Source organism: Oncorhynchus kisutch, linkage group LG29 (assembly GCF_002021735.2).
Source record: "Oncorhynchus kisutch isolate 150728-3 linkage group LG29, Okis_V2, whole genome shotgun sequence".
Lineage (NCBI taxonomy): Eukaryota > Metazoa > Chordata > Actinopteri > Salmoniformes > Salmonidae > Oncorhynchus > Oncorhynchus kisutch.
In genome coordinates, this window is record NC_034202.2 from 28,069,594 (window position 1) to 28,087,899 (window position 18,306).

The 18,306-nt window shown below is 39.7% G+C and overlaps 1 protein-coding gene across 1 annotated transcript in view; it reads left to right on the top strand.

The window, feature by feature from the left end:
- The window catches only part of LOC109873648 (tumor necrosis factor ligand superfamily member 10), a 28,578-nt gene extending 10,382 nt beyond the window's left edge, over positions 1-18,196 (top strand). Inside the window, exon 5 of the mRNA XM_020465290.2 lies at positions 15,314-18,196. Within this exon, the coding sequence (XP_020320879.1) occupies positions 15,314-15,777 (464 nt within the window). The 3' untranslated portion in view covers positions 15,778-18,196. The remainder of the gene's footprint in view (positions 1-15,313) is intronic.
- The last annotated feature ends 110 nt before the right edge of the window (positions 18,197-18,306 follow it).

The following is an 18,306-nucleotide window of genomic DNA, read 5'->3' on the forward strand; positions in this document are numbered from 1 at the left end:
CTATGCTATCAAGTCCCTAAATAAGGCATATCTATTCACCCCTATGCTATCAAGTCCCTAAATAAGGCATATCTATTCACCCCTATGCTATCAAGTCCCTAAATAAGGCATATCTATTCACCCCTTTGCTATCAAGTCCCTAAATAAGGCATATCTATTCACCCCTTTGCTATCAAGTCCCTAAATAAGGCATATCTATTCACCCCTTTGCTATCAAGTCCCTAAATAAGGCATATCTATTCACCCCTATGCTATCAAGTCCCTAAATAAGGCATATCTATTCACCCCTTTGCTATCAAGTCCCTAAATAAGGCATATCTATTCACCCCTATGCTATCAAGTCCCTAAATAAGGCATATCTATTCACCCCTTTGCTATCAAGTCCCTAAATAAGGCATATCTATTCACCCCTTTGCTATCAAGTCCCTAAATAAGGCATATCTATTCACCCCTATGCTATCAAGTCCCTAAATAAGGCATATCTATTCACCCCTTTGCTATCAAGTCCCTAAATAAGGCATATCTATTCACCCCTATGCTATCAAGTCCCTAAATAAGGCATATCTATTCACCCCTTTGCTATCAAGTCCCTAAATAAGGCATATCTATTCACCCCTTTGCTATCAAGTCCCTAAATAAGGCATATCTATTCACCCCTATGCTATCAAGTCCCTAAATAAGGCATATCTATTCACCCCTATGCTATCAAGTCCTAAATAAGGCATATCTATTCACCCCCCTTGCTATCAAGTCCCTAAATAAGGCATATCTATTCACCCCTTTGCTATCAAGTCCCTAATAAGGCATATCTATTCACCCCTTTGCTATCAAGTCCCTAATAAGGCATATATATTCACCCCTTTGCTATCAAGTCCCTAAATAAGGCATATCTATTCACCCCTATGCTATCAAGTCCCTAAATAAGGCATATCTATTCACCCCTTTGCTATCAAGTCCCTAAATAAGGCATATCTATTCACCCCTTGCTATCAAGTCCCTAAATAAGGCATATCTATTCACCCCTTTGCTATCAAGTCCCTAAATAAGGCATATCTATTCACCCCTATGCTATCAAGTCCCTAAATAAGGCATATCTATTCACCCCTATGCTATCAAGTCCCTAAATAAGGCATATCTATTCACCCCTTTGCTATCAAGTCCCTAAATAAGGCATATCTATTCACCCCTTTGCTATCAAGTCCCTAAATAAGGCATATCTATTCACCCCTTTGCTATCAAGTCCCTAAATAAGGCATATCTATTCACCCCTTTGCTATCAAGTCCCTAAATAAGGCATATCTATTCACCCCTTTGCTATCAAGTCCCTAAATAAGGCATATCTATTCACCCCCTTTGCTATCAAGTCCCTAAATAAGGCATATCTATTCACCCCTTTGCTATCAAGTCCCTAAATAAGGGCATATCTATTCACCCCTTTGCTATCAAGTCCTAAATAAGGCATATCTATTCACCCCTATGCTATCAAGTCCTAAATAAGGCATATCTATTCACCCCTATGCTATCCAAGTCCCTAAATAAGGCATATCTATTCACCCCTTTGCTATCAAGTCCTAAATAAGGCATATCTATTCACCCCTTTGCTATCAAGTCCCTAAATAAGGCATATCTATTCACCCCTTTGGCTATCAAGTCCCTAAATAAGGCATATCTATTCACCCCTTTGGCTATCAAGTCCCTAAATAAGGCATATCTACTCACCCTATGCTATCAAGTCCCTAAATAAGGCATATCTATTCACCCCTATGCTATCAAGTCCCTAAATAAGGCATATCTATTCACCCCTATGCTATCAAGTCCCTAAATAAGGCATATCTATTCACCCCTATGCTATCAAGTCCCTAAATAAGGCATATCTATTCACCCCTATGCTATCAAGTCCCTAAATAAGGCATATCTATTCACCCCTTGCTATCAAGTCCCTAAATAAGGCATATCTATTCACCCCTTGCTATCAAGTCCCTAAATAAGGCATATCTATTCACCCCTATGCTATCAAGTCCCTAAATAAGGCATATCTATTCACCCCTATGCTATCAAGTCCCTAAATAAGGCATATCTATTCACCCCTATGCTATCAAGTCCCTAAATAAGGCATATCTATTCACCCCTATGCTATCAAGTCCCTAAATAAGGCATATCTATTCACCCCTATGCTATCAAGTCCCTAAATAAGGCATATCTATTCACCCCTTTGCTATCAAGTCCCTAAATAAGGCATATCTATTCACCCCTATGCTATCAAGTCCCTAAATAAGGCATATCTATTCACCCCTATGCTATCAAGTCCCTAAATAAGGCATATCTATTCACCCCTATGCTATCAAGTCCCTAAATAAGGCATATCTATTCACCCCTATGCTATCAAGTCCCTAAATAAGGCATATCTATTCACCCCTATGCTATCAAGTCCCTAAATAAGGCATATCTATTCACCCCTTTGCTATCAAGTCCCTAAATAAGGCATATCTATTCACCCCTTTGCTATCAAGTCCCTAAATAAGGCATATCTATTCACCCCTTTGCTATCAAGTCCCTAAATAAGGCATATCTATTCACCCCTTTGCTATCAAGTCCCTAAATAAGGCATATCTATTCCCCCTTGCTATCAAGTCCCTAAATAAGGCATATCTATTCACCCCTATGCTATCAGTCCCTAAATAAGGCATATCTATTCACCCTATGCTATCAAGTCCCTAAATAAGGCATATCTATTCACCCCTTTGCTATCAAGTCCCTAAATAAGGCATATCTATTCACCCCTATGCTATCAAGTCCCTAAATAAGGCATATCTATTCACCCCTTGCTATCAAGTCCCTAAATAAGGCATATCTATTCACCCCTATGCTATCAAGTCCCTAAATAAGGCATATCTATTCACCCCTATGCTATCAAGTCCCTAAATAAGGCATATCTATTCACCCCTATGCTATCAAGTCCCTAAATAAGGCATATCTATTCACCCCTATTGCTATCAAGTCCCTAAATAAGGCATATCTATTCACCCCCTATGCTATCAAGTCCCTAAATAAGGCATATCTATTCACCCCTATGCTATCAAGTCCCTAAATAAGGCATATCTATTCACCCCTATGCTATCAAGTCCCTAAATAAGGCATATCTATTCACCCCTATGCTATCAAGTCCCTAAATAAGGCATATCTATTCACCCCTATGCTATCAAGTCCCTAAATAAGGCATATCTATTCACCCCTATGCTATCAAGTCCCTAAATAAGGCATATCTATTCACCCCTATGCTATCAAGTCCCTAAATAAGGCATATCTATTCACCCCCTATGCTATCAAGTCCCTAAATAAGGCATATCTATTCACCCCTATGCTATCAAGTCCCTAAATAAGGCATATCTATTCACCCCTATGCTATCAAGTCCCTAAATAAGGCATATCTATTCACCCCTATGCTATCAAGTCCCTAAATAAGGCATATCTATTCACCCCTATGCTATCAAGTCCCTAAATAAGGCATATCTATTCACCCCTATGCTATCAAGTCCCTAAATAAGGCATATCTATTCACCCCTATGCTATCAAGTCCCTAAATAAGGCATATCTATTCACCCCTTATGCTATCAAGTCCCTAAATAAGGCATATCTATTCACCCCTTTGCTATCAAGTCCCTAAATAAGGCATATCTATTCACCCCTATGCTATCAAGTCCCTAAATAAGGCATATCTATTCACCCCTTTGCTATCAAGTCCCTAAATAAGGCATATCTATTCACCCCTATGCTATCAAGTCCCTAAATAAGGCATATCTATTCACCCCTTTGCTATCAAGTCCCTAAATAAGGCATATCTATTCACCCCTTGCTATCAAGTCCCTAAATAAGGCATATCTATTCACCCCTTTGCTATCAAGTCCCTAAATAAGGCATATCTATTCACCCCTTTGCTATCAAGTCCCTAAATAAGGCATATCTATTCACCCCTATGCTATCAAGTCCCTAAATAAGGCATATCTATTCACCCCTATGCTATCAAGTCCCTAAATAAGGCATATCTATTCACCCCTATGCTATCAAGTCCCTAAATAAGGCATATCTATTCACCCCTATGCTATCAAGTCCCTAAATAAGGCATATCTATTCACCCCTATGCTATCAAGTCCCTAAATAAGGCATATCTATTCACCCCTTTGCTATCAAGTCCCTAAATAAGGCATATCTATTCACCCCTATGCTATCAAGTCCCTAAATAAGGCATATCTATTCACCCCTATGCTATCAAGTCCCTAAATAAGGCATATCTATTCACCCCTATGCTATCAAGTCCCTAAATAAGGCATATCTATTCACCCCTTTGCTATCAAGTCCCTAAATAAGGCATATCTATTCACCCCTATGCTATCAAGTCCCTAAATAAGGCATATCTATTCACCCCTATGCTATCAAGTCCCTAAATAAGGCATATCTATTCACCCCTATGCTATCAAGTCCCTAAATAAGGCATATCTATTCACCCCTATGCTATCAAGTCCCTAAATAAGGCATATCTATTCACCCCTATGCTATCAAGTCCCTAAATAAGGCATATCTATTCACCCCTATGCTATCAAGTCCCTAAATAAGGCATATCTATTCACCCCTATGCTATCAAGTCCCTAAATAAGGCATATCTATTCACCCCTATGCTATCAAGTCCCTAAATAAGGCATATCTATTCACCCCTATGCTATCAAGTCCCTAAATAAGGCATATCTATTCACCCCTATGCTATCAAGTCCCTAAATAAGGCATATCTATTCACCCCTATGCTATCAAGTCCCTAAATAAGGCATATCTATTCACCCCTATGCTATCAAGTCCCTAAATAAGGCATATCTATTCACCCCTATGCTATCAAGTCCCTAAATAAGGCATATCTATTCACCCCTATGCTATCAAGTCCCTAAATAAGGCATATCTATTCACCCCTATGCTATCAAGTCCCTAAATAAGGCATATCTATTCACCCCTATGCTATCAAGTCCCTAAATAAGGCATATCTATTCACCCCTATGCTATCAAGTCCCTAAATAAGGCATATCTATTCACCCCTATGCTATCAAGTCCCTAAATAAGGCATATCTATTCACCCCTATGCTATCAAGTCCCTAAATAAGGCATATCTATTCACCCCTATGCTATCAAGTCCCTAAATAAGGCATATCTATTCACCCCTTTGCTATCAAGTCCCTAAATAAGGCATATCTATTCACCCCTTTGCTATCAAGTCCCTAAATAAGGCATATCTATTCACCCCTTTGCTATCAAGTCCCTAAATAAGGCATATCTATTCACCCCTTTGCTATCAAGTCCCTAAATAAGGCATATCTATTCACCCCTTGCTATAGTCCTAATAAGTCCCTTGCTATCAAGTCCCTAAATAAGGCATATCTATTCACCCCTATGCTATCAAGTCCCTAAATAAGGCATATCTATTCACCCCTATGCTATCAAGTCCCTAAATAAGGCATATCTATTCACCCCTTTGCTATCAAGTCCCTAAATAAGGCATATCTATTCACCCCTATGCTATCAAGTCCCTAAATAAGGCATATCTATTCACCCCTTTGCTATCAAGTCCCTAAATAAGGCATATCTATTCACCCCTATGCTATCAAGTCCCTAAATAAGGCATATCTATTCACCCCTATGCTATCAAGTCCCTAAATAAGGCATATCTATTCACCCCTATGCTATCAAGTCCCTAAATAAGGCATATCTATTCACCCCTATGCTATCAAGTCCCTAAATAAGGCATATCTATTCACCCCTATGCTATCAAGTCCCTAAATAAGGCATATCTATTCACCCCTATGCTATCAAGTCCCTAAATAAGGCATATCTATTCACCCCTATGCTATCAAGTCCCTAAATAAGGCATATCTATTCACCCCTATGCTATCAAGTCCCTAAATAAGGCATATCTATTCACCCCTATGCTATCAAGTCCCTAAATAAGGCATATCTATTCACCCCTATGCTATCAAGTCCCTAAATAAGGCATATCTATTCACCCCTATGCTATCAAGTCCCTAAATAAGGCATATCTATTCACCCCTTTGCTATCAAGTCCCTAAATAAGGCATATCTATTCACCCCTTTGCTATCAAGTCCCTAAATAAGGCATATCTATTCACCCCTTTGCTATCAAGTCCCTAAATAAGGCATATCTATTCACCCCTTTGCTATCAAGTCCCTAAATAAGGCATATCTATTCACCCCTTTGCTATCAAGTCCCTAAATAAGGCATATCTATTCACCCCTATGCTATCAAGTCCCTAAATAAGGCATATCTATTCACCCCTTTGCTATCAAGTCCCTAAATAAGGCATATCTATTCACCCCTATGCTATCAAGTCCCTAAATAAGGCATATCTATTCACCCCTTTGCTATCAAGTCCCTAAATAAGGCATATCTATTCACCCCTATGCTATCAAGTCCCTAAATAAGGCATATCTATTCACCCCTATGCTATCAAGTCCCTAAATAAGGCATATCTATTCACCCCTATGCTATCAAGTCCCTAAATAAGGCATATCTATTCACCCCTATGCTATCAAGTCCCTAAATAAGGCATATCTATTCACCCCTATGCTATCAAGTCCCTAAATATGGCATATCTATTCACCCCTTTGCTATCAAGTCCCTAAATAAGGCATATCTATTCACCCCTATGCTATCAAGTCCCTAAATAAGGCATATCTATTCACCCCTTTGCTATCAAGTCCCTAAATAAGGCATATCTATTCACCCCTATGCTATCAAGTCCCTAAATAAGGCATATCTATTCACCCCTATGCTATCAAGTCCCTAAATAAGGCATATCTTATTCACCCCTATGCTATCAAGTCCCTAAATAAGGCATATCTATTCACCCCTATGCTATCAAGTCCCTAAATAAGGCATATCTATTCACCCCTATGCTATCAAGTCCCTAAATAAGGCATATCTATTCACCCCTATGCTATCAAGTCCCTAAATAAGGCATATCTATTCACCCCTATGCTATCAAGTCCCTAAATAAGGCATATCTATTCACCCCTATGCTATCAAGTCCCTAAATAAGGCATATCTATTCACCCCTATGCTATCAAGTCCCTAAATAAGGCATATCTATTCACCCCTATGCTATCAAGTCCCTAAATAAGGCATATCTATTCACCCCTATGCTATCAAGTCCCTAAATAAGGCATATCTATTCACCCCTATGCTATCAAGTCCCTAAATAAGGCATATCTATTCACCCCTATGCTATCAAGTCCCTAAATAAGGCATATCTATTCACCCCTATGCTATCAAGTCCCCTAAATAAGGCATATCTATTCACCCCTATGCTATCAAGTCCCTAAATAAGGCTATCTATTCACCCCTATTTTGGTGGGGATCCTAAATAAGGCATCATCTCTCACCCCTGCTATCAAGTCCCTAAATAAGGCATATCTATTCACCCCTATGCTATCAAGTCCCTAAATAAGGCATATCTATTCACCCCTATGCTATCAAGTCCCTAAATAAGGCATATCTATTCACCCCTATGCTATCAAGTCCCTAAATAAGGCATATCTATTCACCCCTTTGCTATCAAGTCCCTAAATAAGGCATATCTATTCACCCCTTTGCTATCAAGTCCCTAAATAAGGCATATCTATTCACCCCTTTGCTATCAAGTCCCTAAATAAGGCATATCTATTCACCCCTTTGCTATCAAGTCCCTAAATAAGGCATATCTATTCACCCCTTTGCTATCAAGTCCCTAAATAAGGCATATCTATTCACCCCTTTGCTATCAAGTCCCTAATAAGGCATATCTATTCACCCCTATGCTATCAAGTCCCTAAATAAGGCATATCTATTCACCCCTTTGCTATCAAGTCCCTAAATAAGGCATATCTATTCACCCCTATGCTATCAAGTCCCTAAATAAGGCATATCTATTCACCCCTATGCTATCAAGTCCCTAAATAAGGCATATCTATTCACCCCTATGCTATCAAGTCCCTAAATAAGGCATATCTATTCACCCCTATGCTATCAAGTCCCTAAATAAGGCATATCTATTCACCCCTATGCTATCAAGTCCCTAAATAAGGCATATCTATTCCCCCCTTTGCTATCAAGTCCCTAAATAGGCATACTATTCACCCCTTTGCTATCAAGTCCTAAATAAGGCATATCTATTCACCCCTATGCTATCAAGTCCCTAAATAAGGCATATCTATTCACCCCTTGCTATCAAGTCCCTAAAGAAGGCATATCTATTCACCCCTATGCTATCAAGTCCCTAAATAAGGCATATCTATTCACCCCTTGCTATCAAGTCCCTAAATAAGGCATATCTATTCACCCCTATGCTATCAAGTCCCTAAATAAGGCATATCTATTCACCCCATTGCTATCAAGTCCCTAAATAAGGCATATCTATTCACCCCTATGCTATCAAGTCCCTAAATAAGGCATATCTATTCACCCCTATGCTATCAAGTCCCTAAATAAGGCATATCTATTCACCCCTATGCTATCAAGTCCCTAAATAAGGCATATCTATTCACCCCTATGCTATCAAGTCCCTAAATAAGGCATATCTATTCACCCCTATGCTATCAAGTCCCTAAATAAGGCATATCTATTCACCCCTATGCTATCAAGTCCCTAAATAAGGCATATCTATTCACCCCTATGCTATCAAGTCCCTAAATAAGGCATATCTATTCACCCCTATTGCTATCAAGTCCCTAAATAAGGCATATCTATTCACCCCTATGCTATCAAGTCCCTAAATAAGGCATATCTATTCACCCCTATGCTATCAAGTCCCTAAATAAGGCATATCTATTCACCCCTATGCTATCAAGTCCTAATAGGCATATCTATTCACCCCTATGCATTCAAGTCCCTAAATAAGGCATATCTATTCACCCCTATGCTATCAAGTCCCTAAATAAGGCATATCTATTCACCCCTATGCTATCAAGTCCCTAAATAAGGCATATCTATTCACCCCTTGCTATCAAGTCCCTAAATAAGGCATATCTATTCACCCCTTTGCTATCAAGTCCCTAAATAAGGCATATCTATTCACCCCTTTGCTATCAAGTCCCTAAATAGGCATATCTATTCACCCCTTTGCTATCAAGTCCCTAAATAAGGCATATCTATTCACCCCCTATGCTATCAAGTCCCTAAATAAGGCATATCTATTCACCCCTTTGCTATCAAGTCCCTAAATAAGGCATATCTATTCACCCCTATGCTATCAAGTCCCTAAATAAGGCATATCTATTCACCCCTATGCTATCAAGTCCCTAAATAAGGCATATCTATTCACCCCTTTGCTATCAAGTCCCTAAATAAGGCATATCTATTCACCCCTATGCTATCAAGTCCCTAAATAAGGCATATCTATTCACCCCTATGCTATCAAGTCCCTAAATAAGGCATATCTATTCACCCCTATGCTATCAAGTCCCTAAATAAGGCATATCTATTCACCCCTATGCTATCAAGTCCCTAAATAAGGCATATCTATTCACCCCTATGCTATCAAGTCCCTAAATAAGGCATATCTATTCACCCCTATGCTATCAAGTCCCTAAATAAGGCATATCTATTCACCCCTATGCTATCAAGTCCCTAAATAAGGCATATCTATTCACCCCTATGCTATCAAGTCCCTAAATAAGGCATATCTATTCACCCCTATGCTATCAAGTCCCTAAATAAGGCATATCTATTCACCCCTATGCTATCAAGTCCCTAAATAAGGCATATCTATTCACCCCTATGCTATCAAGTCCCTAAATAAGGCATATCTATTCACCCCTATGCTATCAAGTCCCTAAATAAGGCATATCTATTCACCCCTATGCTATCAAGTCCCTAAATAAGGCATATCTATTCACCCCTTGCTATCAAGTCCCTAAATAAGGCATATCTATTCACCCCTTTGCTATCAAGTCCCTAAATAAGGCATATCTATTCACCCCTTTGCTATCAAGTCCCTAAATAAGGCATATCTATTCACCCCTTTGCTATCAAGTCCCTAAATAAGGCATATCTATTCACCCCTTTGCTATCAAGTCCCTAAATAAGGCATATCTATTCACCCCTTTGCTATCAAGTCCCTAAATAAGGCATATCTATTCACCCCTATGCTATCAAGTCCCTAAATAAGGCATATCTATTCACCCCTATGCTATCAAGTCCCTAAATAAGGCATATCTATTCACCCCTTTGCTATCAAGTCCCTAAATAAGGCATATCTATTCACCCCTATGCTATCAAGTCCCTAAATAAGGCATATCTATTCACCCCTTTGCTATCAAGTCCCTAAATAAGCATATCTATTCACCCCTATGCTATCAAGTCCCTAAATAAGGCATATCTATTCACCCCTATGCTATCAAGTCCCTAAATAAGGCATATCTATTCACCCCTATGCTATCAAGTCCCTAAATAAGGCATATCTATTCACCCCTATGCTATCAAGTCCCTAAATAAGGCATATCTATTCACCCCTATGCTATCAAGTCCCTAAATAAGGCATATCTATTCACCCCTTTGCTATCAAGTCCCTAAATAAGGCATATCTATTCACCCCTATGCTATCAAGTCCCTAAATAAGGCATATCTATTCACCCCTATGCTATCAAGTCCCTAAATAAGGCATATCTATTCACCCCTTTGCTATCAAGTCCCTAAATAAGGCATATCTATTCACCCCTATGCTATCAAGTCCCTAAATAAGGCATATCTATTCACCCCTATGCTATCAAGTCCCTAAATAAGGCATATCTATTCACCCCTATGCTATCAAGTCCCTAAATAAGGCATATCTATTCACCCCTATGCTATCAAGTCCCTAAATAAGGCATATCTATTCACCCCTATGCTATCAAGTCCCTAAATAAGGCATATCTATTCACCCCTATGCTATCAAGTCCCTAAATAAGGCATATCTATTCACCCCTATGCTATCAAGTCCCTAAATAAGGCATATCTATTCACCCCTATGCTATCAAGTCCCTAAATAAGGCATATCTATTCACCCCTATGCTATCAAGTCCCTAAATAAGGCATATCTATTCACCCCTTTGCTATCAAGTCCCTAAATAAGGCATATCTATTCACCCCTTGCTATCAAGTCCCTAAATAAGGCATATCTATTCACCCCTATGCTATCAAGTCCCTAAATAAGGCATATCTATTCACCCCTTTGCTATCAAGTCCCTAAATAAGGCATATCTATTCACCCCTATGCTATCAAGTCCCTAAATAAGGCATATCTATTCACCCCTTTGCTATCAAGTCCCTAAATAAGGCATATCTATTCACCCCTTTGCTATCAAGTCCCTAAATAAGGCATATATATTCACCCCTTGCTATCAAGTCCCTAAATAAGGCATATCTATTCACCCCTTTGCTATCAAGTCCCTAAATAAGGCATATCTATTCACCCCTTTGCTATCAAGTCCCTAAATAAGGCATATCTATTCACCCCTTTGCTATCAAGTCCCTAAATAAGGCATATCTATTCACCCCTATGCTATCAAGTCCCTAAATAAGGCATATCTATTCACCCCTTTGCTATCAAGTCCCTAAATAAGGCATATCTATTCACCCCTATGCTATCAAGTCCCTAAATAAGGCATATCTATTCACCCCTTTGCTATCAAGTCCCTAAATAAGGCATATCTATTCACCCCTATGCTATCAAGTCCCTAAATAAGGCATATCTATTCACCCCTATGCTATCAAGTCCCTAAATAAGGCATATCTATTCACCCCTTATGCTATCAAGTCCCTAAATAAGGCATATCTATTCACCCCTATGCTATCAAGTCCCTAAATAAGGCATATCTATTCACCCCTATGCTATCAAGTCCCTAAATAAGGCATATCTATTCACCCCTATGCTATCAAGTCCCTAAATAAGGCATATCTATTCACCCCTATGCTATCAAGTCCCTAAATAAGGCATATCTATTCACCCCTTTGCTATCAAGTCCCTAAATAAGGCATATCTATTCACCCCTTTGCTATCAAGTCCCTAAATAAGGCATATCTATTCACCCCTATGCTATCAAGTCCCTAAATAAGGCATATCTATTCACCCCTATGCTATCAAGTCCCTAAATAAGGCATATCTATTCACCCCTATGCTATCAAGTCCCTAAATAAGGCATATCTATTCACCCCTATGCTATCAAGTCCCTAAATAAGGCATATCTATTCACCCCTATGCTATCAAGTCCCTAAATAAGGCATATCTATTCACCCCTATGCTATCAAGTCCCTAAATAAGGCATATCTATTCACCCCTATGCTATCAAGTCCCTAAATAAGGCATATCTATTCACCCCTTTGCTATCAAGTCCCTAAATAAGGCATATCTATTCACCCCTATGCTATCAAGTCCCTAAATAAGGCATATCTATTCACCCCTATGCTATCAAGTCCCTAAATAAGGCATATCTATTCACCCCTATGCTATCAAGTCCCTAAATAAGGCATATCTATTCACCCCTATGCTATCAAGTCCCTAAATAAGGCATATCTATTCACCCCTATGCTATCAAGTCCCTAAATAAGGCATATCTATTCACCCCTATGCTATCAAGTCCCTAAATAAGGCATATCTATTCACCCCCTATGCTATCAAGTCCCTAAATAAGGCATATCTATTCACCCCTATGCTATCAAGTCCCTAAATAAGGCATATCTATTCACCCCTATGCTATCAAGTCCCTAAATAAGGCATATCTATTCACCCCTTTGCTATCAAGTCCCTAAATAAGGCATATCTATTCACCCCTTTGCTATCAAGTCCCTAAATAAGGCATATCTATTCACCCCTATGCTATCAAGTCCCTAAATAAGGCATATCTATTCACCCCTTTGCTATCAAGTCCCTAAATAAGGCATATCTATTCACCCCTATGCTATCAAGTCCCTAAATAAGGCATATCTATTCACCCCTTTGCTATCAAGTCCCTAAATAAGGCATATCTATTCACCCCTTTGCTATCAAGTCCCTAAATAAGGCATATATATTCACCCCTTTGCTATCAAGTCCCTAAATAAGGCATATCTATTCACCCCTTTGCTATCAAGTCCCTAAATAAGGCATATCTATTCACCCCTTTGCTATCAAGTCCCTAAATAAGGCATATCTATTCACCCCTTTGCTATCAAGTCCCTAAATAAGGCATATCTATTCACCCCTTTGCTATCAAGTCCCTAAATAAGGCATATCTATTCACCCCTTTGCTATCAAGTCCCTAAATAAGGCATATCTATTCACCCCTTTGCTATCAAGTCCCTAAATAAGGCATATCTATTCACCCCTTTGCTATCAAGTCCCTAAATAAGGCATATCTATTCACCCCTTTGCTATCAAGTCCCTAAATAAGGCATATCTATTCACCCCTTTGCTATCAAGTCCCTAAATAAGGCATATCTATTCACCCCTTTGCTATCAAGTCCCTAAATAAGGCATATCTATTCACCCCTTTGCTATCAAGTCCCTAAATAAGGCATATCTATTCACCCCTTTGCTATCAAGTCCCTAAATAAGGCATATCTATTCACCCCTTTGCTATCAAGTCCCTAAATAAGGCATATCTATTCACCCCTTTGCTATCAAGTCCCTAAATAAGGCATATCTATTCACCCCTTTGCTATCAAGTCCCTAAATAAGGCATATCTATTCACCCCTTTGCTATCAAGTCCCTAAATAAGGCATATCTATTCACCCCTTTGCTATCAAGTCCCTAAATAAGGCATATCTATTCACCCCTTTGCTATCAAGTCCCTAAATAAGGCATATCTATTCACCCCTTTGCTATCAAGTCCCTAAATAAGGCATATCTATTCACCCCTTTGCTATCAAGTCCCTAAATAAGATCTGGTGCAACCAATTACCTTCAGAAGTCACATAATTAGTTCAATTCCACCGGTGTGCAATCTAAGTGTCACATGATCTGTCACATGATCCCAGTGTATATACACCTGTTCTGTAAGGCTCCAGAGTCTGCAACACCACTAAGCAAGGGGCACCACCAAGCAAGCAGCACCACAAAGACCAAGGAGCTCTCCAAACAGGTCAGGGACAAAGTTGTGGAGAAGTACAGATCAGAATTAGGTTATAAAAAATATCAGAAACTTTGAACATCCCATGGAGCACCATTAAATCCATTATTAAAAAATGGAAAGAATATGGTACAACAAACCTGCCAAGAGAGGGCCGCCCACCAGAATTCACAGACCAGGCAAGGAGGGCATTAATCAGAGAGACAACAAAGAGACCAAAGATAACCCTGAAGGAGCTGCAAAGCTCCACAGCAGTGATTGGAGTATCTGTCCATACGACCACTTTAAGCTGTACACTCCACTGAGCTGGGCTTTACAGAAGAGTGGCCAGAAAAAAAGCCATTCCTTAAAGAAAAAAATCCCCAAGCATATGGAAGAAGGTACTCTGGTCAGATGAGACTAAAATTGAGCTTTTTGGCCATCAAGGAAAACGCTATGTCTGGCGCAAACCCAACACCTCTCATCACTCCGAGATCACCATGTTTTTCATTGGCAGGGACTAGGAAACTGGTCATAATTGAAGGAATGGCGTTAAATACAGGAAAATTGTTGAGGGAAACCTGTTTCAGTCTTCCAAAGATTTGAGACTGGGATCGAGGTTTACCTTCCAGCAGGACAATGACCCTAAGCATACTGCTAAAGCAACATTTGAGTGGTTTAAGGGGAAACATTTAAATGTCTTGGAATGGCCTAGTCAAAGACAAGACCTCAATCCAATTGAGAATCTGTGGTATGACTTAAAGATTGCAGTACACCAGCAAAACCCATCCAACTTGAAGGAGCTGGAGTAGTTTTGCCTTGAAGAATGGGCAAAACTCCCAGTGGCTAGATGTGTCAAGCTTATAGAGCCATACCCCAAGAGACTTGCAGCTGTAATTGCTGCAAAAGGTGGCTCTACAAAGTATTGACTTTGGGGGGTGAATAGTTATGTACGCTCAAGTTTTCAGTTTCTTTGTCTTATTGTTTTTGCATCTTCAAAGTGGTAGGCATGTTGTGTAAATAAAATGATACATACCCCCCCCCCAAAAAAATCTATTTTAATTCCAGGTTGTAAGGCAACAAAATAGGAGAAATGCCAATGGGTGGTGTGAATACTTTCGCAAGCCACTGTATAGGCCGACTCATCTTTGAGTCTGCAGTAGTAATGCTTTCAATTGTCTGTCTGTATTGAAATATCTTCCTTTGTCCTCCTTATAGGCCCTATATCCCTGGCCCCTCAGAAAGACCTGCATCAGTCCTGCCGCCACCCAGTCCGGTCCTGGGGCAACCAGAGTTTCGGCTCCCATCTCCATAACATGACCCTGTCTCATGGACGCCTACGCATCCCCCGGTCCGGACGTTATTACTTGTATGCCCAGGTGTACTTCCGCTATCCCTCCCTCACCCACGAGGGGGGTAACCACCATGATGGCTCCTCCAGCTACCAGCTGGTCCAGTGTGTCTACAAGAAGACGTCATACGCCAAGCCCCTTCAGTTGCTGAAGGGGGTGGGCACCAAGTGCTGGGCGCCTGACACTGAGTATGCCCTCCACTCTGTCTACCAGGGAGGCCTGTTTGAGCTGAGGGCCGGGGATGAGATCTTTGTTTCTGTGTCATCGCCTACAGCCGTGCAGGCAGAGGACTCATCCAGCTATTTTGGGGCATTTCGATTTGACCCATGAGCATGGAGGTTAAGGAGGGAAAGGCTCTCTCACACAAGAGGATACTAAACATGTACTGTACATAGACTACAAATTACCATGGTTCTGACATAGCTAGCCACAGACTGGTGCACAGGCCATTAATAAAACTGTCTCACAGATGGCTTCATTAGAACTATATATTTGAATAAGAGTGGTGCGGACTAATTGGCATCCCGCTTTGGTACTGTAGCACAATCACGAATAAGAATCTTCAGCACTGAGAGGGATAGTGGAAATGCATAAGACTACGGAATGTGTGAATTCTTCGATATACAGTATGGCATGCAGCACTACCAACTACCAACGATAACTATAGCTCTGGTGTCCATATGAAACCACTCTTCAGCCCTGATCTCTCTAGACATACCGGTTGCTTCCCACAATATGCATGTTGCCCTAAGTCTGGGATTTCCAAGACTAGCTCTGATCTGACCTGACACTAAATTTGATTTAAATTTTAACATTTGTTTTTGATTTAAACAAGCACTCTTGCACCAGGGTGTTATTTTAGTGTTGAATGTACCTATTGAGAATACAAGCTCTAACTATAGCTAATTATGGATGATTAACAAACAATGGGCTCAAGGGGTAAAAACAAGGAATGGTGAAAGTTATTCTTGATCCTGGCATAATCTTCTCATTTGTACAAAACCTTATTTAATGGGCGTCAGTAAGGCTCGAAGGGATTTTGTTAATGGCCCTCTTGGGATTCTTTCACCATACTGAGAATTCTACTATTTATTCCGTTTAGCATAGGGCGGCGCACAATTGGCCCAGCGTCGTCCGAGTTAGGGGAGGGTTTGGCTGGGGAGGCTTTACAAGTAGTCCATCATTGTAAATAAGAATTTGTTCTTAACTGACGTTCCTAGTTAAATAAAATAGCAATTAACAGCTTTTTTTTCAGCAACAACTTTTGATTGTTTTCTGTGGGTGGAGGTATTACTGATTACTGCAGTTAACCAGATATCAGTACTAGTCTTCAGTCATACTCCACTGGACATATGCATCAATTTAACGTCTGTTTGATTCAACCAGTGTGTGCCCAGTGGGACAGAGATTCAGCACTGGACAGTAACTTAGTACTACCGTAGACGACTAGCTAATAATACGATAATAATAAGTATAACGCAAACATCTAGCAACCCAAAGGTTGCTTGTTTGAATCTCATCACTGACAACTTTAGCATTTTAGCTAATTAGCAACTACTTACTTTTTTTTTCAACTACTTAGCATGTTGGCTAACTCTAACACTAACCCGTTTAGCTAACCTTCCCCTAACCCTAACCTAACTAACTTTAACCCCTAGAGCGAATGTTAGCCAACTAGCTAAAATTAGCGGTAGCCAACAAGCCACCTAGCTAACGTTAACCGCAAAAAAAAAAATGCCATAATGTCATACGAAATGAAATGGATGATGGACATCCCACTAATTAACACACCATACGAAACATAACATATCATGCTAAATACAGAATAATACAAAATACTCCGAGACCATGTTGGCGACAAAGCCTCTACAATTAAGACTGTTGTAATGTTCGCCAAGTTTCTCTCAATGTAAGACCCTAAATCTGCTCCCTAACAAAGCTGAGTGAGGGTAAGAGCTGAAACATGGATAATTTTTTAAAGCATGAAATTGCCTTGGTCTGTTTTCAAAATATCACTTGTGTCATGACAGCGGTTCCACACGTTGTGTGGCAAAAATATTATTTGTATTTTATTCTGTTGTATTTCATTACATTCTTAGCCTACTATAAAATATGTATGTTGATTGTGATCTGGGTAGCCTACATGTGTCTTGTCTGTGTAACGAAAAAATAACTATGGATTTCATGTGCATGGCGTAGCCATCTAGCCCATAGACTGCACAGACCAGTCACATAATTAAACCCAATATATGCCATTCTATTCTTTTGAAAATACATTTTATTAGTCTTATGTTTTTTAGGATTTGCCTAAAAACGAATTAATAATGGATTTCTTTGTGACGGTGTAGTCTATTGAATGGATTTATTAAAATACTATAGATACCCACCCAAATCTACTCCCACCCCTGAACTTGCCGCATGTGCACAGGCGATAAAAAAAAAAAAAAAGGCCTATCTCGGCAAGAATGTGGTAAAAATTAGATTGTATGAATTGGGTTTAAAAAAAACATTGCCCGTTTTATTTTTACAGGCAACATACCTGTGAAAAAAAAGAGCAAAAAATATTAAGTATTGTCAGAGCCAATTTTGAACTTCCTGTTAAGCACTGTTCAGGGACACATCCTAATGGACAATGCGTTATTGGTTTGTTTGGGTTTGATGTAAAACTGTTTGCAATGTCTAAAAAGAGTGACTCTTTGACTGTGTATTTGACTATTGTTTGAAACTATAAACATTTACTGTCTAGACATCTTCCTGTCACTTTCTCATGAAAGGCATGACAGGCCACCCACACACAGCCCTCAGCCCACAGCAGTGAGTCATAATGGTTAGATCCTCAGGGAGGGATTCAATGGGTTC